Genomic DNA, 22,375 nt, shown 5'->3' on the forward strand with positions numbered 1-22,375 from the left:
GGCCAGAGGGGTGCCAACATCACAATGTGCGCAGCAACATCCACTGATGGACTGCTGCTACACAGACCACTGATTGGGCCATACAACACTGAACGGCTCCTTGCGTTCCTGCATGATCTCTATGGAAGGGTTGTGCTAGGTGGGGAAAGGGATGCGGAGAGAAGGAATCAGCCAACATTTATAACTGTATGGGACAATGTGGCATTTCATCACTCCCGTGCAGTCACCGAGTGGTTTGCAGCCCATCCCAGAATGGAGTCTCTTTTCCTCCCACCTTACTCTCCATTCCTCAACCCCATAGAGGAATTCTTTTCCTCATGGCGGTGAAAGGTTTACGACCATCATCCACATGATCAAATGTCCCTCCTGGATGCAACGAATGCTGGATGCCTGCAGATATCAGCAGAAGATTGCCAGGGATGGATCAGGCATGCCAGGAGATTCTTTCCTAGGTGTGTTGCCCTAGATGACATAAGATGTGATGTGGATGAGAACCTGTGGCCAAATGGAGAAGACAGAGTAGATTAGCATTACTATTGTATGTGTATCAGTGGATGGTGTGTATACAAATTCTTGTATTTTGGGATTACTTAGTGCAAAAAAATAAAAATACATAAACAAATATCAACGAATTCTGCATGATGTCTGATTCATTCCAGTAACATATATTGAAATTATAAACAGAGATGTGTCCTTGTTTTACACAAGAAAACACTGTAATGCTACATGTTGTTAGTGTTTTTTAGGTCATTGTTTTGTGGGTGACAAAGTGTGTTTGTCGGCTGTCAACCTTTGCTAGTGTTCTGGAAGAATGAGTTTATTTGAGACCTGAATGAAGTGTTTTGGTAGTTGTAGTGCATTTTGAATGTGAAATGAACTGCTTTGCCAAGCTGACGGTCAGTTAGGAGGATTGTGTGAAGAGTTTTGCAAAAGTGACCTAAGTATTGAGAAATGTGTCCTAGCGGCTGTAAAAAACTGTAAGACTATACTAGTGACACGCAGTCTCAGGCTGAAGCTGTGACAGGCTACTGTAGGATTTTTACATAAAAACTTCCTACTGCTGTCTTCATGGCTCACAGCTCCTACAGCTGTCCTCTATTCCTTTGTCTTGGTCTTTCTTGCTCTTGTGTTTCACTTTGTCCACAGCAGTTTCACTCTGTGCTGCACTCTTGCCCCAAACTTAGCTCGTCGCATCATTTTTCCTCCTGAATTGCTGCAGTACTCTGTGCTAGGTGTTCGGTTCATTGGTGCTTCTAAAGTGCCCATGAGTGTGAATGGTCGTCTGTCTCTGTGCATTGGTCCAGACTGGGTATATCCAGGGTGTGTATTGGATAACCAGAAGTGGGTGGATGGAAATTCACATTGTGTGTAAATGTTGATGTTTTAGTGTGTGCTTTCAGAAGGAACACAAGAAAATCAGTTAGAAAACTAACAGTTTGTTGGATGCTGGACGTCGGGCCCCCAAAGGTGAAAGAAAAGATGTAAAAGGAGCAGCAGGACGGTTCCACAGAAACATTTCATCACTCCAGGGTCAAACTCCAAGGTGCGCTTAAAAAGCAAAGACTAGTAGCCAAATGAAAGAAAGATCAAATGAGCTGTTTAGTTGGACGTGATTGGACAGCAGACAGGAAGTGTTTGAGGGCCACTCATGGTGACAAAGCATCTGCCCGCCTCCTGATTTCTTTTGTTTTACATGCTTGTCACACGTAACACAATTAAATATGATATTTCACCAGATATATGATCTGCACAACATTACTTTGGCCTGTTTGGACTGTAATTCATTATTGTCAAGATGTCTTTGAAATACCTTCATCTGATCAGCTGCAGTGGGACTCCTGATTTCTCCTGTTTTGGCTTCCTGTTAAATCCAGAATTCAAAATCCTGCTCCTCACATACAAGGTCTTAAATAATCAGGCCCCATCTTATCTTAATGACCTTGTAGTACCATATCACCCTATTAGAGCACTTGGCTCTCGCTCTGCAGGCCTACTTGTTGTTCCTAGAGTATTTAAAAGTAGAATGGGAGGCAGAGCCTTCAGTTTTCAGGCCCCTCTTCTGTGGAACCAGCTTCCAGTTTGGGTTCAGGAGGGCTACATTGAAATATTCCTTAGCTATGTTAAAATAGGTCATTAGGGCTTTCCATGAGTGTTTCTTCTTCGCTCACCGTTTTCACGTGTTTATACACCACTCTGCATTTCATCATGCTGTTGAGATTATATAAATATAAATAAAACTGAACTGAATTCAGCTGAATTCGTTAAAACATGAAACAAATGGTAAAAGGCCCAAAGCGCTTTACACTACATCCACACACACATTCACACACTGGTGATGGCAGCTACATTGTAGCCACAGCTGCCCACTGACAGAGGCGAGGCTGCCGGACACTGGCGCCACCGGGCCCTCTGACCACCACCAGTAGGCAACGGGTGAAGTGTCTTGCCCAAGGACACAACGACCGAGACTGTCAGAGCCGGGGCTCGAACCGGCAACCTTCCGATTACAAGATGAACTCCCAAAACTTGAGCCACGATCGTCAACAAACACCTAAACTGAGGCAAGTGAGGCCTGGTGTTTGTTCCTTTCATGAGAAATTATGGTAGGTCAGCATTTAAAACCAGTGTGCTGTATTTACTCTACTTATAGCCTGATAGAGCGAAGGACACTGTCTCCGCTGAACTATGGACACGTACACACATACACTTACACTGATAGGCACTCACTCATCCCCCCTCCCTTTCCAACGCCTTCGATGCTTGTTTCCGGCGAGGGAACACGGCGGGTCTGTGTGCCGCGCTGGAATGGTAGCGCTGTGCAGGGTGGCTGCTAAATGGTAAATAAATGGCCTGTATTTATATAGCGCTTTACTAGTCCCTAAGGACCCCAAAGCGCTTTACATATCCAGTCATCCACCCAATCACACACTGGTGATGGCAGCTACATTGTAGCCACAGCCACCCTGGGGCGCACTGACAGAGGCGAGGCTGCCGGACACTGGCGCCACCGGGCCCTCTGACCACCACCACTGGCTGCTGTGTTTCTTCGGATTACTCCTCACCCCCCACCCACCCCTGTGGCTTGTCATGTCTTCACAATGTTGTGCTGTGGACATTTATGTGCTTTTTTGTGCAAAGGAGTTTTTTTGTTTCCTGTTCTCATGCTGTCCTACCATGGAAGCACAGCATGAGTAGGGGTCTCTTTTTTCCTCTTGTACTTTCCCCACTGTAGTGTACATTTCAATGTTTTTCTCTGATTCTACCAATCTCCGACCTGTATCCCCATGTAATGTTTGTGCTATATGTGTAAGGTCGGGGGGGGGGGTCCCATTTCACTGCAGGGCAACCTGCATGTGACGAATAAAGCTTTGATTGATTGATTGATTATATTTGTCTGACATTAAGATATGTTTGGTGATGGGAAACATTTAAGTGGAACAGATAACTGTTTATTCTGGAGAGAAGAGGAATGTGTGGGTGAGAGGGAGTGAAGGTGGTTTAAATACCTCAGGTCAACCATCCACAGCAACAGACAGAGAGTGAACAGCAAACAGAGTGCAGGCAGGTGGAGTGGGTGGAGGGTGTATTTGTAGTGAGCCCTACTATGATGGATGGTTTAGCAGAGGTGGCAAAAGTCCACCATTCTGTACTTAAGACAGACTAATTTGCTTGATGAGGGAGTTTGGTCCACACTCCACACCAGTTGGTGGCGCTATTGCACCATTTCGCTGTTTGCAACCTCCAAGAAGAAGAAGAAGTGACGCAGTGATATCACGGACCAGGAAGAGCAGGCTATTTACTACAGGACGAGAAGCTTTACCAGCCTATGTGTTCGTTGAGACAGCTTCATAAGTAAGTATGGGCTGGTTTCTTTCCCACGGTAAGCCTCAGTGACGCCATGTTGTTTTTTGTCTTGTTTATGATAATCACACCGTGTTACCGGAAACAACCGCCAGCTGACAGATTAGTGTCCCGAAGCTAGGAGCCGAGCCCGCCCAGCAGCCTGTAACACCCGGGAGATAAACAGAACAAGCCCGATGAACTCGGTGGTTTGGTGATTTAGGAACACACCAAATTAATAAGAGCTTAAGTTCCCAAATATGGCTGCGTACCGGCTGGCACACGCCCGGATAAACTAGCTAACTCATTAGCAAGCTAACAGCTGTGGTTCCGACTAAGTGGCGTTATTTTCAGTTCCGGTCTGCCGTCACTGTACCCGGACTTTGAGACATGCAACTGTACAAACCCCAGAACCTCACCGAGGAGCTGTCATACAGTGAGACCGACTCGGTTTGATCCCTCTCTGTTTCTCTGCAGCCAAAGCGTAAGGTCCAAGGCTCCATCACAAACATGTCCTACGGCAAAGCAGAGAGCCGCTCGGTCCCACGGGACTTCGGCACCTTGATACAGACATGCAGCTCCAACATCCAGAAGATCACACAGAACAGTAAGTGCTTCACTTCCTTTGAAAAGGCAGTGTGACGTGGCTGTGACAGAGAAAGGGGCCCATATAAGAACATGGGTGTTTCTGAGGTGGGGGGTGTTTAACTAGTAGTAAAAAAGCATAGAGACTTCCAGCTGTGTGTCCGTGTACACATGTGTGTCACCCCTGCTCCAGGCTTTTTAAATGCCAACTTGTTTTTAGACTAAAAATCTTCTTGTTCTTACAGCTCACATGTTTGTTACAGTTGTTTGTTGTTTTATTGGTTTACTATGGTGGCTTTCACTTCAGCTTTTTCCACAACACTGTGCAGCAGAAGTTTCTATTAGTGCGTGTAACACTGTTAGGACATCCAAACTATAACATGACACAATATTTATGTTGTGAGAAGGAATGACACAAAAGCTGGATTTGTGTTGAGCTTGTTTACCTCCTGCGACCTCACACACTTTATTCTCTCATCCAGCTTCATTCCTTGGGCACAAGTGTTCGAGGCGTGGCTTTTTTTCTTTATTACCACTGTGTAAACATATTATAACTTAATTGAAACAGTGGCACCTTCCTCGACACTTCCTGTTGCCTTTGACAAGGTGTGGACTGAGTCATGTGAAAGCTGCAGCAGGATTTTCATTGAAAATCCCAGGAATACATGTTCATGCCCACAATGTCCTACTGCATGTTGATTGTAATATTTTGGGAAAGATTTACAAAAGTATTGCATTGATTAAATTGACCGGACCTCCCCACAAAGTCTGCACACGAGCAAAAAACGAACAATTTCACAAATTAAGGCGTGTCCTTTATTTGCTGTGAGAGGCTTTAAGCAGTGTCACCCAAATACATCCGAAAAACTGTACAAGCGATTGAACACAACAGCCAGATTATCACTGGGTACTTTTCTCTTCCTTATATTATTGCTTATGTTTGTGTTCTGAAATCCCTCAGCTTCTGTTTCAGGTCACACTGATGATGATGATGTCTGACACAAATGTGAACATTAAGCAGCAGCATCAAACTGTGATGACTACAGATGACATCATCTCTGTATAACTACCAGGAACAAAGCGCAGCTTCTTTCTTGTGTCATTTGTATGTTTTTCTTCCAAAACTGAGCGCTATCATTGTGTTCCCATGACAGCGGCTCAGATAAAGACCATGGTGAACCAGCTGGGGACCAGACAGGACACCAGTGAACTGCAGGATCGGCTGTATGTACCGATATCATCTCCTCTGCTAAACAAACACACTTTCAGTCACCTTCATTTTCTCAGAGCCAGCGCTGCCACGCTGTAGCGACTCTGTTAAACTGTCCCATATGAAATGTTTGTGTAATTATTAGAAGGTCTTATGGTCAAGATGACCTGCTGTTTGAACTATTGGTGTTCACAGGCAGCAGACGCAACACTACACCAACCAACTGGCAAAAGAAACCAACAAACACCTGAAAGAGCTGGGATCAATCCCTCTGCCCTCATCGCCTTCAGAGCAAGTAAGTACTCGTTTACATGTCCTAATGAAACTAGCACTGTACTGATACTTCTATAGCTTACAGTCACAGCACTACAATATGCCTCATTCACCATCCAAAGTTCACACTCATTCATAGGCTCCCACTGCTCCTCCTCCTGAGCTACAGCCACCTAACAGTGGAGGATGTCAAACTGTGAGATAAATATGCACACTAAGTTTGAAAGTGTGACTTTGGAGCCTGTTCGTACAGCAAAGGCTGAGTGATGCTGACAGATACACTTGGTTTAATTGGAACTTCAGTCAGCATACAGGGAAAAACTCCAGTATTGTTGCTCAGGACACACGCACACTACGGCTGCCACGATTAGTCGACTAGTCACGATTACGTCGACTATCAAAATCGTCGACGACTGATTTAATAGTCGACGCATCGTTTGAAGCTTTGTAAGATCCTGAAAGACGCAGGAATAAGTAGCAGGATTTAAGAGTGTAATAACGGACTGAAACAGAAGATGGCAGCACTGCATGTACAAGGATGCCAGCTGCCGTTAAACCCCGAAGAAGAAGAAGCTGTGTCCCAGAATTCATAGCGCAGCCCAGCCCCGTCACTACCTGATCCGTACCGGAAACCCGATCGGTACCCCGCATGCGCAAATCTTACGTCACTTCCTCTCTTTGCCAACATTCAATATGTTTGAATGGTACGGTTAGCGCCCAGTTAGCTCCTAGCATTTCTCAACAGCTCTGCCTCCTTTTCGACTGCCCGGGACATTTAAACAATGGACAAATTCACGCTTTTCTCCTCAACAGAGAGCGTCCCCCGATTGAACAACAGCGCCGTAAAATAAGAAGAATGGCGCCTGACTACAGAGTTAATAATATTGACTTAGCAATGTGTCACGTGAAGATTCATCAGCCAGATTAAGTGTTTACTGACAATTGACAGTGATAGCGCACATCATCATCACTATTCCAACAATCCTCTCCTCACAGACGAGCATAAACACACTCGACTTTCGCTAAATCAGATTTAACACACGTTTGTAATGACGATAATTCAGTTTATAATAGGGTTCATTCGCTCGGTCAGCAGGTGGCGGTATCCTCGTACACTGGGGAGTAAACTGCCATTAAACGAACAGAAGAAGAAGAAAATGTCTGCACATGCGCGGTACGGATCGGGGAGTCCTGATCCGTAACTCTTTTTATTTCTCGTTTTTGTCTACATTGTACTGAAATGCTTCATTATTGCAAACATTTTAAGATATACTTATTATTCTTAACATCTTAACAGATACTCTGACCCATAACTATCGTAAAACGCTACAACCGGCAGTAGACACCTTTTGCGCATGTGGGGTACGGATCGGGTAGTGACAAGCTCAGTTTCCAACAATGGCGGCAGCTAGTTAGTTTTAATGTTACTCTTATTATTCTTTCTGGGTCACAAAATAAACGTTTAACATATTTTCATGGAGAATGTAGCTGTGTAAACCTCAAATATCTGCTCAGTTTATCAGGACACCACATATTTTCAAAAGCGCTCCGACGTTTTCGGAGACATCTGTTACCCACTAGCTCGATAGCTAGCCGGGGGCTAGGCTCACTAGAGCCGTGAGAACACCGGACTCCCGGCAAATCGCGTCTTTCGCTACTCAGGTTAAACATGATATATAAGTCACTTAGATAACTTAAAATGTTGTTGTTTGGCTTTTTTCAGTCTTTTATTTGTTCCTTAGTAAATCGGTTTGGCTGAGATTAAAGTTTTTACACAGCTGAATAAACGTCAAGCAGACAGCTGATCATCAGAAGTGTGAGATGCTCAGAGTTTACTCCGGTGTCCTGTTATATTTTAGATAGAAGGAGTTTATTAAACTTCACCGAAACAATCTGCAGATTTCATTAAACTTTAATAAACTATCATCTTGTCTTTATTTTTAGTTAGCACAGACCTTAAACACTTAAAGCTGTAAGCTAATGATAGTTATATAAGAGCAGATGCTGCTGGTGCAATAAGCTGTACCTGTACGTCCAATGGATGATGATCTGATTAGTCGACTATCAAAATAACCGTTTGTGGCAGCCCTAACACACACACACACACACACACACACACACACACACACACAGTGTGTACAGTATGTCATCATTCGTTGACATTTCATGTGTGGTGATGTAAAAATGACTTTGAAACAGCTGCAGAGTTTTGAAATCTCAGTTCCAGTAATTTGATCATGTTGATGTTGTGCACACAACAAACTTGTTGGCTTAACAAATGGCACAAGTACAGCTGACATAGTTTTGCTTTCAAAATCAGGATATTTTACTGCTTATATTTCCAGTCTTCTACCATCTGCTGCGCTGCACGTGGTGCTTCAGATATCTGCTTTATCATCTGTTTATTCTGCTAGTAGTTTGTTTGAATTGGGAAATTAATTTCCTGATACATTTTAGCTTTAAATGAAAGTCAGTAAAGTCACCTCAGAGTCCTCAGAGAGAGTTTACAGTCACGGCAAAACTGAAATATTTCCTGAAGCCAGGAATGTTTGTCGTTATCATGATGATGTCTTTCTAACTGGGTTCTTGCCCTCTGTGTGCCTCGGCTCCGCTGTGTCCAGAGACAACAAAAAATCCAGAGGGACCGGCTGATGAATGATTTCTCAGCCGCTCTCAATAACTTCCAAGCAGTCCAGAGGCGCGCGGCCGAGAAGGAGAAGGAGTCGGTGGCCCGAGCGAGAGCTGGGTCTCGCCTGTCGGTAAGTGTGACACAGCCGTCATTTTAAGTTTCAGTTATCATCAGAATAAATACCCGCTACCTCGATTTACAAACATGTGACCTGATGGTTCTGGAGAAGTGTTGCAGTGCATCCACTTTATGAATCATATGAATGCTGTAAGACTCTAGACTGTCTGAGAACAAGTGAATCCAGCCAATATCACAAACGTGGCCTTACAGACAGCTCTGCAAATATGGGAACACGGTACACGCAGTGGGAATAATGGGTCAGTTGCAACTGTGGCTGATAGTTTTCAATGCATTCATGTTTAGCCTCAGTTTGTAGCTGTAGCTCCACTGCTTTGCTGAACTTTGTTATTCATCACGCCACAAAGGATATTAGAGCTGCCTTACCACAAGCAGGTGACTGACAGGATACCCAGACAGAGCAGCATGCTGGGATGTTGCAACATTTGGATGGCATGGTCTGAACTTTGGTTCAGGCTCCTCCAAGAGCCACGTCGTCAGGCCAGGACTCTGCAGTCTATGCACACCTACAGGCCAGTGGACTCTTTCAATGATGAGGATGTAACATCCTGGACAGGGAGGAACGCTGGTTTGAGGGCGGAGTCAAGGAGGCCATTTACGTGTAAAGGGAAAGACCATCTCTGAATGGAGGAGGGGCCTAAGGGTGCATCTGTCACCATCTTACAATGCTGTGATTGCAGCCATTCCCCAACTCTCTGTGAATGGGACTCATGGCCACTGATCAGAGGTTGTTGATCAATGAGAGTTTGCATAATTAAGATTAAGGAACTGACCTCCCAGCCCATTGTTCCTTCAGTGGGCTGGTTTCAGTCATTGTGCAAATGTCCTGTTTATAAGATTGAAACCTGCAGTCAGCTGAGACTGAAGACGTCACCTGATGATGATGATGATGTTGAAACGTTTCTTCCACTGAAAACTTCCAGAATCAAACTTTTGGGTTTGGCTGCAGAGTGTAAATGACTAATAAAAAAACTTGATATAAGGAAAATGAGAGAGATCAATATAATCAATTATGATTGAAGGAGTCAGGAACCACCGACCTTCCAAAAACGACCAGAAAATGAGTTGAAATGACTTGAAAAACAGCACAAAACGTATCCTCTACATCAGATGTTTCTCTGCTAGCCTGAAGTTTGTCTCTGCATTCAGACTTTTGGTCGTTTATCTTCAAACAAAAGAGGGAAAAACAACCCTGGCATTGACGGTGCTGAATTTTTCCTTCTCTTTTAGGCTGACGACGGCTCTCGGGATGAAAAGCTTGTGTCCTTTGATAAGTAAGTGACCTGTTTGTTTATGGTTGACATCTGTTGCAAGTGTGTCATGAAGACCTGCAGTGTCACTTAAAAAGAAAGACCATTTGGAGTCTGCCTGAAGATGGAGGAGAAAGAATAAATCTGTCCAATTCTAATCTTTACACACATTGTTCAGCTGGTCACGTGATCACTGAAATGTTGTTATGTTATGTGAAGCCAAGATGAGTGGGGTCAGATGACCACGCAGACGGAGGAAGCGGTCATCACGGAGGAGGACCTGGAGCTCATCAAGGAGAGAGAAACCAACATCAGACAGCTGGAGGTGATGCTCGGCTCGCTCTATAATCCACATCCAGCACGCTGCCGTCAGCGCTCAGCTAATCTCTGTGTCTTTACAGTCTGATATCATGGATGTAAACCAGATCTTCAAGGACCTGGCTGTGATGATTCATGACCAGGGAGAGATGATTGGTAAGTAGTAACAGGAACGTTGTCGTTCCCATCACTGTGAAGTGACCATTAATTAGTTGCTATATCAATAATCTGTCCTCCTTAAAAACCGACACTCGCTCCCTTTTCAGCTCCGCCCAGAATGCTCAGCCTGCAGCTCCGTCCTCTCTGACCAACATACACAAAACATTCACAGCACATGGTGTCACAGCCTCATTCCAACATCAGTTTCCACCTCACATCTTTACACACAATAACCCATAAAGTAAATTCCACTTGAAAATGTTCCACTTGCATTACAAACAAAAACCCAAAGTAGCGTGCACACAGGTGTCCACGGCCTCTGTTCAGGACTATGTTGAAGCACCTCACTGGGACCCTTCCCCAGATCTGCGCCTCCATAGAAACCTGAGGTCTGCAGACCTTCCCCGGGCGTTTTGGCTTGGTCTGCGCTCTGACGTGCGCTGTCAGCAATAGGACAGTAGACACACAGTAGACATGACACTCCAAGTCATGTCCAACCAACAGAGTCAACCACCAGTGGACTCGAGTCAAATCAGTAGAAGCAGGATCCACCTGAGCTCAAATCTCAATGTTAGATTTTTGTTTCCCTTCCCAGTTTGAAGAAACCAGTTAACCAAACTAAAAATCGTGTCTTTGCAGGCAGCACATGTCCAGGGCAGCTCCCAGCTGACCGTGGTGTATTTTTGTTTTTGTCTCCCTGCAGATAGCATCGAGGCCAACGTGGAGAATGCTGAAGTTCACGTAGAACGAGGAACAGAGCAGCTGCAGAGAGCTGCTTACTATCAGGTGGGTGTGTCGGTCACCACTCTGTGGCGTCATTCAGCGCAGACCCTCACCATAACCCTGCTGTCCCGTCTTTATCGCAGCAAAAGTCCCGGAAGAAGATCTGCATCCTGGTTATGGGCTGCGTCATCGTGCTCGTCATACTCGCCGTCATCATCTGGCAGGCGTCCAAATGAGCCGATGTCAAGCAGCCAATGTAATCGTTTCAGTCCCCTCCCACCTGCTTGGAATCAAAAGAAGAGTAAGAAAAGGCTCATCCCTGCACCAAGAACAGTGCAGCACGTCTACAAAGGGCTTGTCGATGTGGGAATTGTAGTTATCTGAAGTAAGCAAGCCTTTGTGTTCCTTTAAAACTGTAAGAGGTGATTTAGGGGACGAGGACTGGGTTGGTGCAGGGGAGCGATTCCAGACTTGAGATTCCTAAATTAGCGTCACTGATACATTTCTTCTTATTAACTGCACTAACACTAGCTCTCACTGTTTTGCAAATGTCAAAAATATTGTTGGAAATTATTTTAAAGACATGCACACAAGCTCGTCTGGGTAACTGAAGATATTTAGGGTTTTTGTTGTTGTCCATAAACATGTTGTGGCCCTTTCTGATGTCTAGTGTGTGGAGAACTGTATCCTGCTGTGGTTCCTTGTCTTCACAGGCACAACGTACTGGTAATGCCAGCGATGGTTAAATCGTACATGTTGTAAAAGCAAAGTTGAAAATATTAGAAGTCGAATTCAACTCTGCATTAGTTCAAACATCAAGAATGGTAAATAATCGCTCCTTCAGATCAAGTGTTTTAAGTTGATTTCTATGAACCCTGACAGTATGATAATAAATGTCTTAAACATTTGCTGTTCTGTGGTATGTTTCCCTCTGTGATTGTACACATCAGCTTTACTTGATTTACAGCTGTTGGAAAAGGAAAGTTGCTCTTTAGTTAGTGAAGGAAATCATTCCGACTTTGAGGCTGGTTACTCTGTCAGCATCATCACTGAAAACTGATAAATGGGTCTGGAAATGCAAGAGGTGATCATTTGAATCCTTTCGTTTCCTCAAGTTCTCCAAATCATCTGCACGCTGCTCTCAGAGTGAATCGAAGACTGCTGGGTCCCCGGTAGCTAAATTTGACTGCACAATCTGGCCGGAGCTTTTCTGAGTTTGCATGTTCTCCCAGTGTTTGAGTGGGTTTTTTCCAGGTACTCCAGCTTCCTCCCACAGTCCAAAAACATGCAGTTAATGGGGTTAAGTTAATTGGTCATTGTAAATTGCCCATTGGTGTGAATATGGGTGTTGTTTGCCTGTGTGGTAGCCTGGCATCAGACTGGTGACCTGTCCAGAGTGTACCCCACCTCTTGCCCAATGACAGCTGGGATACGCTTCAGCTTGAAGGCCTGTGGTACATAGCTGATTATTAGAGACTGAAGCATTAATTAATGGCAGGACTTCTTTGAGCAGTTTTGTAGGAATGGGGTCTGAAAGACACGTTGATGGTTTGGAGGAAGTAATTATTGAAGTTAACTCAGAAAGATCAATTAGAGAAAAAGAGTCTAAATGAACATTGATGGTGCTGAAAGTAGCTTGAGTTTGAGAATTATACCACAGAGTTAAATACTTCTGATCTGAGGCCTTAGTTTTCACAGGAGCTACAGTCATACGTAGTGAGGAGGCAAAATTATTAACAAGATAATCGACCTCGTAGTGTTCAGGTAGCTGCTCTATGTTGGTACAGGGCATTGAAGATGATAACAATCTTCAATGTTAAAATCAGCCACAGTAATGATTTTATCTGAGCTGAGCACTCGATCAGATAAAAAGTCTGAGAGACAGAAGCTTTGTGTAAGGCCCAGGTGGGCGATAGATGATCACAAATTAGGCTGCGTTCAAACTGCAGGGGAAAGCGCATCAAATCCGACTTCTCTGACCCTCTGCGACCATCTATCCAATCATGGTGTGACGGTGTGAACGGCACAAATCCGATATCTTCAAATCCGATCTGGGTCACTTTGGTATGTGGTGCTGAATCCGATACATATCTGATGTTTTAGAAAGCGACTGCTGTTTGACGGTCACGTCGCATTAAATCCGTCTTTTACGTCACCGACACAAGACAGACGCCGACTATCAGCGCCCGACATGGTGAACGCTTCTATCCAGGGAAACTGCTGGGAAGACAGCGTTGGAGAAACGTGAACATTTTCTTTGTACTGTATAATCTGCAGATTCTGACAGAAATCTGCAGCTAGAAGCAGCGCTCCTCTGAAACAGCAGTAAGGATCATTATTAGGACAAATGTAAATAACAAAACTTTATAACTTAAAGCAAAACTGGGAAACGTGAAGTCTGAAGTCTTTACATTAAGGCCATCAGTCACACATCCTGTTGCTCTGGGTCTAAACAGAGCGTCGTGTGTGACGTCTTCTTTTGTGCACGCGGCCGCTCTGAGCGTTCACACTAGAGCGCGTTTGATCAAAAAATCAGAATTGAGCATCAAGACCTGCAGAGTGAACGTAGCCTCAGACTGTTTCTTGAGTTTTACAGTTATGAATATGTCTCTGTCTACAATGTGCCGTCTCTCAAGACAGTCAAAACCCTTTAACTGGAACTTGATCAGTCAGGCTAGAATCAAAAGTACTGATGTCATCAGGACATTTCCACACTGAGCCAACACCTCTCTGTTACAGAGCTGAGGACGCCTTTGTGCCCAATATCTAGAATAAATATCTACATTTAACCTACAATGACAAAACCAACTCAAAGTGCTCTGACTAAATCGAGTTTGTGCGATTGTCTCTACATTGTGACTGATGAGACTACAAACCATTGTACACATTTAACAATTAAATGATCTGACAAACACATTTGTTTCATTTTCTGCTCATTTTATTTCCAAATTAAGAAGCAAATTCTGTGAGTAATTATGAAGATAATCACTCTGTCACTCTGTTTCTGAACAGCCTCCTCAAAGATCTACAAAAAGAAGCGAGAACGCTTTTGTTACTTTCTAAACGTCTCAGCGCGTGACCGGAGCCGCTCGATGCTTTTAGCTCTGCTTTTAATAGCTCCACAACGGCTGCTACAAAAGTCGCGTCACCCTTTTCCATCACAAACTGAAGCACGTATTTGGATCCAAATATGCGACACAGGTCTTTGTACATTATGATGTACAAGTTTTTTACAGTTTTTAGAGGAGTCAAGTCTCCCCCAATCTTCTCTCTTATATCAGTCACTATCTGCTGAAAATTCAGCTTTACAGCAGTTGTTTGTGTTTTCTCAGAAACGTGAGCGACTAAATTTGCAAGACACAATATGAGAAAGGTATCGGTCTCTGCGGGCGCAGGAAGCGCCCCAGACGAGCACTGCGGGGCGTCGCTACATTTTTCTTCACTCTCTGAACTCTCACGGTCAAGATTTTGGACATCAGTGATTTGAAATGCATCACTGTTGCCCTCGCTACCCACATCTCCCTCACCTACACAAGCTGGAGTCTGTGTGCTTTTAAAAGTCTCTGCAGACTCTGGTTTAAAGTCGTCATCTTCCTCAGAGTTTGGCGAGTCAACAATGCTGTAGCTGCGACTCTCACCATCTACAAAAGGGGGAGCTAAGGTCTTTGTAAAGTCCTTTAAAATGTTCGCTACACTGTGAACCATCCCAACAAAGTTTGTTGGGGATGTGGATCTATCTGATTGCAAGGACGTGGACCCTGTGATACGACTCAGGGCTGAGTTTACGTTCTTTGCAATCGACACTGAAAATAAAGTCAGTAGTTTGTCTGAGTCACAAGACCGCCGTTGCCCAAAACCCAAGACCCAACCGAAGCAGTAATGAAAGATGTTTCTGAGGCTGGCCTGAATATCATCCTCTGTCACCCTGCAGTCACTGCACCCATCAAGCAGAGGTTCAACCTTCATCCTGAAAAGGGAGAGAAGAGAAACGTAGTCATCTTCCCACACTATCACTGCTTTGTCCAAATCTACAGGCGTCATTAAAAGAAACCACATGGACGACTTCACACGTGATGTAAACGAAGCAATGCTGTGTCCTCTGAAAAACCCCTCCGTCACCAGGATTACCCGATGAACCATCTCATGTAAAACGTCTAAGAAGAAGAAAGACTGAATGAAACTGTTTGATAAAGCAAGCTTTAGATTTACCGGTCAGCGGAGCTTTCTTTGTCTCCACGATCATGGCGATGTGGGCAGCATGAAACCTGTCGGCGTATGACTTTATACACTACGGTGCTAATGTGCCCTATGAGTGCTCGGCACATCTCGCTCAGCAGATCGACGACATCCGAGGAGACGTCATCGGTGGCTAATGCCGTCCACTGTCTGAAAGAAAAACATTGAGAACGGTTGAGCGAAACAAACCTGTAACCAGTGAATATGTCTGTGTATGCTGGTAACTGTCTCGCTGACTTCGAGCTTGTGACTTACCTGAGCGATAAATCGTCTAAATAGTTTCTGAGGCATCGTTCAATGTCTCCAAATCTAAACAGAGGCACGCTGAGATGACTGCACCTCGGTTCAGCACGTTCATCTAATGGGATCTAGAAAGAACAGACAGATGTCAGGGAGCAGGCGTTACACATCCAAAATAACAAGAATTAGACCAGCAGCCAATGTAAGGTTTTTGTCACAGCTGCACAAACAGTATTGGTGCTCATTTTGGATGCTTCTGTAACAGTTAGTCCACCAGTACCACTAAGCTTCTCACATATAATCATTGCAATTATTGCATTTTCAAAATGTCTAAAATATTGATGAGAGGTGGTCTGATCAATTTTTCAGAGTCCTACCACGTTCATGTTTCCACAATCTCGTCCGTGAATTCACGTTTTGGCGACAGCTTTGAACAAATGATCACTTTTTCCAATCTTTCACTCTCCGTCCTCACACTAGATCTGGATAGTTGTGTACTTTTGACCATCAGGGACCTGACGTGACGTCGGTTCGAACGTTCAGCGCCTTTGGCCGTGGCGCATGCGCATGCTTCGCGTTGACTTCACGTGCGGCTTTTCTGTGTAGTTTTCATGGCATAGCTACTGAGACACGCCCACCTGGCAGTACTGCGGTCTTTTGCGCTCCAGGCATCGTTTGAACGTCTTCGAGTGGAAGTTTAGCTGAAATGAAGGACAGTGTCTTTGCTATAAGAAGCGTTTGTTTAGAGAAGGGCGCAGAGTATGGCGCCAACATGTGAACGCAGCTCTCCCAGCCCTGCTTTACAGCTCAGGCCACTAATTAGACAGTTAATGATGATTATGAGTCACCTCGTGAGCTAATGCTATTGGAGGATTTTAAGCATCCTTACCCGAGAGATGAATAATGTTCGTAAATGAACACAAGGTGACGTTAATGTCGAGTTGCGCCGTGCGAGGCTTGAGTCTGGTCGTGAGACCCCCTCACGTCCACATGATGGTGAATACTGTTATTAAAGGATCACCTTGTTGCTGACTGCCTGGCACTGAAGCGTAAACAGCAAGCCTCATTACAACTGAAAGGGCCGGGATTGATTACGGCTGTAGAGCAGCGGTCCCCAACCTTCGCTGCTCCACTGGCCGGTTTAACGTCAGACAGTATTTTCACGGTGTGGCGGATAAATGCAACAAAATAACATGATACGACAAAAACGGTGGTATTTTGTAAATATAACAATAAACGCGAATTAACTGTGTAATGGTGTAACTTTATTAGCCAGTCAAGACTGAGAGTAACATCCTCCATAATGCGCTCTGGTCGCTATGGTAACGTGTAAACCTTTCTTTCAAAATAAGACACACAACTACAACACGGCAAAGACCCAGGGAAACCGAGTTAATTATTAGCCTCAACTCTCACGGCCCGGTACCGGTCTGTGAGTCGTTTGGTACCGGGCCGTGGCCCGGGGGTTAGGGACCGCTGACTGTCTGTGTCCTCCACATATAAAATCGATCATTATAAATATTTTTTATGAAGTCTTAGTAACAGAATTTCCTTTTAAGTGTTCAACTTTTTACAATAATGTCCATGAATCCTTTCTATATTTGTTCGTTCAGTCGTTCTTCTTGTCGTCCACTAGGAGGCAGTACAAATAAAGCACTGGAGCTCTGCCATCTGTCTGCTCTCCCTCACCCCAGCTCAGGGGTCTCAAACGAGCTGTGAACCACTGCTGGCTCTGTCATCTCATGTGAGGCCACACGTGGCAGCACTTCTGCTGTCATTGTGTTCGTATTTAACAAAACCAAAGTGCAGACATAAGTGTGCACATTAGTTTGTGAGTCTGTCAGTGAACTAACACTGACAATCCCTCTCATGTTTGTGTCTCTGCTCATGTTTATAGGCTCAAATTGTGGTCATAAATAGTTTGTACTTGTAAATCAGGATTTGTGTGTGTAAAAAAGATTTGTGTGTGGACTTAGCCAAACAATACATGTGAAACTCTGCACTCAAGTTTCAAGTTACAAGTACGAATTTTGACCCCATTTTTCTTCCTTTCAGCTGATTGGTCAATAATAATAATAATAATAATAATAATGGATTGGATTTATATTGCGCTTTTCAAGGCACCCAAAGCGCTTTACAATGCCACTATTCATTCACTCTCACATTCACACACTGGTGGAGGCAGCTACGGTTGTAGCCACAGCTGCCCTGGGAAATTTGGTTGTAACAGCAGCCAAAAAGACAAATATACAAACAAACAGGACACAGGACACGGAACAGAAACATACACAATTTTTCTTACATATTTACATTAAGGACAATGGTTACTATAAACAGAGAGTACTGTACAGTTATTAAATTAAATAAAAATAATTACAGGTAAGAGGCAAACCAGGTTGTAGTGCGAATTGGTTAATTAACTAACTTATTGCAGTTACAGCATTGATGTAAACATCTGTGTTTGTTGGGAGCAGTTCTGATTGTACAGTCTGACAGCTGCAGGGAGGAAGGACCTGCAGAAACGCTCCTTCATGCATCGAGGATGCAGCAGTCTGTCACTGAAGCAGCTCTGCAGCAACATACATGCATGGGGTGGGAGACTCTGTCCATCACAGATGTTATTTTGGCCAGAGTCCTTCTGTCTCCCACCACCTGCACTGGGTCCAGGGTGCATCCCAGAACAGAGCTGGCCTTCCTGATGAGTTTATCCAACCTCTTCCTCTCAGCTGCTGATAAACTGCTGCTCCTACATACCACACTGTAAAAAATGCCACCACAGAGTCATAGAAGGTCTTTAAAAGCGCTCCCTGGACTCCAAATGACCTCAGCCGCCTCAGCAGGTAGAGTCTGCTCTGACCCTTCCTGTAAAGAGCATCAGTGTTGTGGCTGCAGTCCAGTTTATTATTCAGATGAACACCCAGGTACCTATAAGAGTCCACTATCTCAATGTCCACTCCCTGGATGTTCACCGGTGTCAGTGTGGTGGGTCTGCGTCTCCGGAAGTCCACCACTAACTCCTTCGTTTTCCCGGCGTTGATCAGCAGGTGGTTTTGGTTGGTTGGTTAATTGCCCACAGATGCTATCTTGCGTATCCCCCTGTATAACTTGTTTTAAATGATTTTATAACAATTCTTTTTCAACTTAATTTTATTCTTAATTACATATATATATATATCCCAACAACAGTTGCCCCTTTCTCTTGTAAGATGAAGACTCTACAATAATAATGATTGCATGCTATGTTGTTTTTTTCCTTCCAGACAGTGGCACGGGGCTGCTCGCAGCCTTGTGTCTGCCCTTCAGACACCACTACCTGTCTGCTGGTAATAACAAAGCAAAGGGCGGCTCTTTGAGGACATAAAAATAACATATGTAGAGTATACTTGCGATGTACTTCCTCAGGAAGCTGCGTCAGGCCCAATTAACCCCAGAGACTGCTAATAAACTTCTACTGCTCCACCATCGAGAGCCTTCTGACCTACTGTTGCACACCCTGGTTCAGCTGCTGCACTGTGGAAGACAAGAGGAAACTGCAGCGGGTGGTGAAGGCGTGAGAGCGGGCAATTGGCACCTCACTAACACCCCTCAGAGACATTTATACTGGCAGACTTCAGTGGAAAGCCAGCATTATCATCATGGACCCCTCAATCCCTGGACACTCACTTTTATCCCCCCCTTCCCTCTGGTAAACGCTACAGGTCCATCAGGTCAAAGACAAACAGACTCAGTAGAAGCTTCCACCCACAGGCTGTCAGACATGCCCTACCTCCACCCTGAATGAAGGTTAACTGTGCTGTTAACACTCATGGACACTTACACTGTACTTATTTATAAACAGTATTCATTATAGTTTAATACAACCAACATTCTTACCTCTATTTATATAGTTGTACAGTAGCAACAGGCATTCCTACCCCTTACTCAATGTGTAATACCACTGACGTCGCACCTTATACTGCACTGATCCTCCTCCTTAGACTGTACCTGCAGACACTTTGTTTCTGTATATAACGTTATAATCTCATTCTCCTATCCAGAGAATGTTGAGTGTAAAAACCTACAGCTGCAAATGGAGAGATGCCAAACTGTGTTTCATTATTCTGGTAACAGTGACAATAAAGATCTATCTGATCTTATCTTATCTATCTTTTTTTTTCTTTGCTACATAATTCCATATGTTGCTTTATATATTTACAGTTTTTTACAGACGTTAGGACACATTTCTCAATACTTAGGTCACTTTTGCAAAACGAAGTCTATGTGGGCTAAACTGAGGACCAGTTATCATTGTTTTGGCACAAAATGCATTCAATGACTACATCTCTCAAATTTCATGAATTATTTTCTCACTCAGACACAACAACTGCCAAAAATCTTTGTATGTACAGGACATTTTGCATGTGCTTACATACTGTTTTCAAAACTGTTAAACTTATGGCCAAAACAATAACACAATGCAAAACTTAATAAGACAGCAAAATCCAACAGCAATATTTTATTGATACATATTTTAAATCTAAAAATGCAGTTTAACCAGCCACAGCTGATTCTCATTGTAGATGATCATCTACACAGGTGTTACTCCTTCAATTTCATTACAAAAGGAGACAACTGCTGAATAGGTTTGTTTGTGATGTAAACATGGACCCAGCCAGAAATGGAGAAGACCGAGTAGATTAGCATTACTATTGTATGTGTATCAGTGGATGGTGTGTATACAAATTGTTTTACACAAGAAAACACTGTAATGCTACATGTTGTTACTGTTTTTTATGTCATTGTTTTGTGGGTGACAAAGTGTGTTTGTCGGCTGTCAACCTTTGCTAGTGTTCTGGAAGAATGAGTTTATTTGAGACCTGAATGAAGTGTTTTGGTAGTTGTAGTGCATTTTGAATGTGAAATGAACTGCTTTGCCAAGCTGACGGTCAGTTAGGAGGATTGTGTGAAGAGTTTTGCAAAAGTGACCTAATTATTGAGAAATGTGTCCTAGCGTCTGTAAAAAACTTGTGGGGATGAACAAAAAGTATTTTACCAGCATAATATAATCTGCAGTATGATCATTGCTTTAACAATGTAATAGATAGCTTTAAGATGGCCTTAAGATGTTTATGATGATGTTAACTTTGTATTTCAGGTGCAGTTATAACCATTTTATACATATTGCATATCTGTGCTTATTTGAGTTGATGTTCAGGTTCTTTAAAGGTCGTAAGCCTCACTGACGTGACTGTTCAGGTGATACATGCTGAGGGAAAACTAGAACATAGAAGGAATTGCAATACATGCTTACAAAACACGTATATCAGTTTATTTTATTATCTTTTATATGTTCATATTCTTGTATTAAGCTTTTAGTAGAGGTTCTTGGTTAAAACATTTATTTAGTAGAAGATATACACATAGTCTCAGTGAGCTTCTGGTCTGGTAAAAGGTCAGAAGTGCAACAGGTGAATTGAGAAAGAGCATTTGAGGACGAGACACAGACAGTAGGTGAAGAGGTGACACAAAGAGCATGTGAGGTCAACATACACACACACACACACACACACACTTTAAATTAGATTTATTTAGAGGAGAGGTTAGTTATGTTTGGCTGTAACTGCAAAATTGTCTTGGTAAAAGAGGAACCGTTTCTTGGTGTCTCGGCAAGAAAGAGGAATAGGATAAGAACTGAAAGGTACACAGGAAGTGCCAGCCATGAAAATAGACGATGATGTTCTGTGTAAAAAGTCATGATGATGTTGATCTGATCTATGTATAAAATGTACCGGTGACGCATGAAGGGGCGTCCGTAAACAAACCCTGATGTTATAAAATAATTGTTTGTGCTTTAGTAAGTCGAAGATCAATTGCTGTGATCTTCCCACGTGTGAATTAAAATCTTCGTTTGACTTCACCCGGCCGGACCAGTGTGGTTATTTTTCGATCACCTCTTGTACCTTTCCTCAATTCATGAATCTTAACAAACTGTAATGACTAACCTCGTATTGTGGATGGATTATCTCAGTTGTTCTCCTGACTGAAGTTTGGTCCGTTTACAGCATCCTGCCATGCGATTGCATTTGTCTCTAACCATCAGGAACCTTCACGTTAACTTTTATCGAAATCTGAAATGTAACATTCCAGCTTCCCCCTTAGTGTGTTTGTTGGGCAGCTTAGATAATGTCACTTCAGAAAAGAATATCGCCCATATGGTTTTCACTGCCCTATGCATAGCCAAGAAAACAGTCCTCATGAACTGGAAAAATAAAAATAATCTTAATTCTAACCAATATAGAAATTATCTATTAGATTACATTAGTCTTGACACAGCCTCTGCCACCACATCAGATCAATTGCTCTGGGCTCCTTTGATCAGCTCCATCACCTAGTGGGGGTGGGGGGGTCATAGTTTGGTCCCGCCTTCACTGTTGTGATTGGTGTGGGGGTAGGGACAGGCTTAGGGCGTCGGGGGGTTCCCCGGAGGCATCTTTCTTGGGGGGGCTCAACCCGGGGTAGCGGTCATGTCCAATTAGGGGCTCTGTTGGCTCTCAGGTGACGGTTTCCTCGTGGCTGCGTGCAGCGGGGCTAGGGGAGGGTCTGTGCTGACGGACGTGGGTTACTCACGTGGTAGCCTGGCTGCCCCTGGGTGGGTCCGGGAGGGGCGTGGGGTTCTGGGGGTTCCGGGGGTGCTCCGTCTCTGGGCTGGGGCCCTGGCTGGGCCTTGGGTCCTGGTTGGTGTGTCACCAGGGTTGTGGGTGTATGGGGGCACAGCCCCGGCACAGTGTGCCGCCA

General features: G+C 44.0%; 2 protein-coding genes and 1 long non-coding RNA gene across 8 annotated transcripts in view; 2 read left to right on the forward strand and 1 right to left on the reverse strand.

Annotated features, from left to right (window-relative positions):
- LOC145423594 (uncharacterized) overlaps positions 1-632 on the forward strand; it is a 1,153-nt gene extending 521 nt beyond the window's left edge. The window contains exon 2 of the long non-coding RNA XR_013904643.1: positions 1-632. This exon is cut by the window's left edge and continues 71 nt beyond it. This is a non-coding gene — a long non-coding RNA (uncharacterized LOC145423594).
- A 3,049-nt stretch (positions 633-3,681) lies between these two features.
- stx12 (syntaxin 12) lies at positions 3,682-12,033 on the forward strand. Of its 2 annotated transcripts, none has more exons than XM_026156676.2 (10): positions 3,682-3,852; positions 4,318-4,447; positions 5,580-5,649; positions 5,831-5,930; positions 8,530-8,667; positions 9,906-9,949; positions 10,145-10,250; positions 10,327-10,399; positions 11,106-11,188; positions 11,269-12,033. In XM_026156676.2, the coding sequence occupies exons 2-10, from the start codon at positions 4,351-4,353 to the stop codon at positions 11,359-11,361; spliced, it is 804 nt and encodes a 267-aa protein (XP_026012461.1). In that variant the 5' UTR covers positions 3,682-3,852; positions 4,318-4,350; the 3' UTR covers positions 11,362-12,033. The 2 variants fall into 2 exon arrangements, with proteins under 2 accessions (XP_026012461.1, XP_080152404.1); XM_080296278.1 differs by having other exon boundaries at positions 3,729-3,880.
- A 2,008-nt stretch (positions 12,034-14,041) lies between these two features.
- The window catches only part of LOC113014155 (uncharacterized), a 32,824-nt gene continuing 24,490 nt past the window's right edge, over positions 14,042-22,375 (reverse strand). For 3 of the 5 annotated variants that reach the window (XM_080296277.1, XM_080296273.1, XM_080296274.1), the window contains exons 2-4: positions 15,617-15,729; positions 15,335-15,511; positions 14,042-15,092 (exon numbers count right to left, since the gene is read on the reverse strand). In XM_080296277.1, coding sequence (XP_080152403.1) covers positions 14,111-15,092; positions 15,335-15,450 — 1,098 coding nt within the window. In that variant the 5' untranslated portion in view covers positions 15,451-15,511; positions 15,617-15,729 and the 3' untranslated portion in view covers positions 14,042-14,110. Of the gene's footprint in view, positions 15,093-15,334; positions 15,512-15,616; positions 15,730-15,978; positions 20,216-22,375 lie in introns of those variants that run through there. The other 2 variants (XM_026155500.2, XM_080296275.1) reach the window with 2 other exon arrangements.

Source organism: Astatotilapia calliptera, chromosome 22, assembly GCF_964374335.1.
Source record: "Astatotilapia calliptera chromosome 22, fAstCal68.1, whole genome shotgun sequence".
In the NCBI taxonomy this organism is placed as follows: domain Eukaryota; kingdom Metazoa; phylum Chordata; class Actinopteri; order Cichliformes; family Cichlidae; genus Astatotilapia; species Astatotilapia calliptera.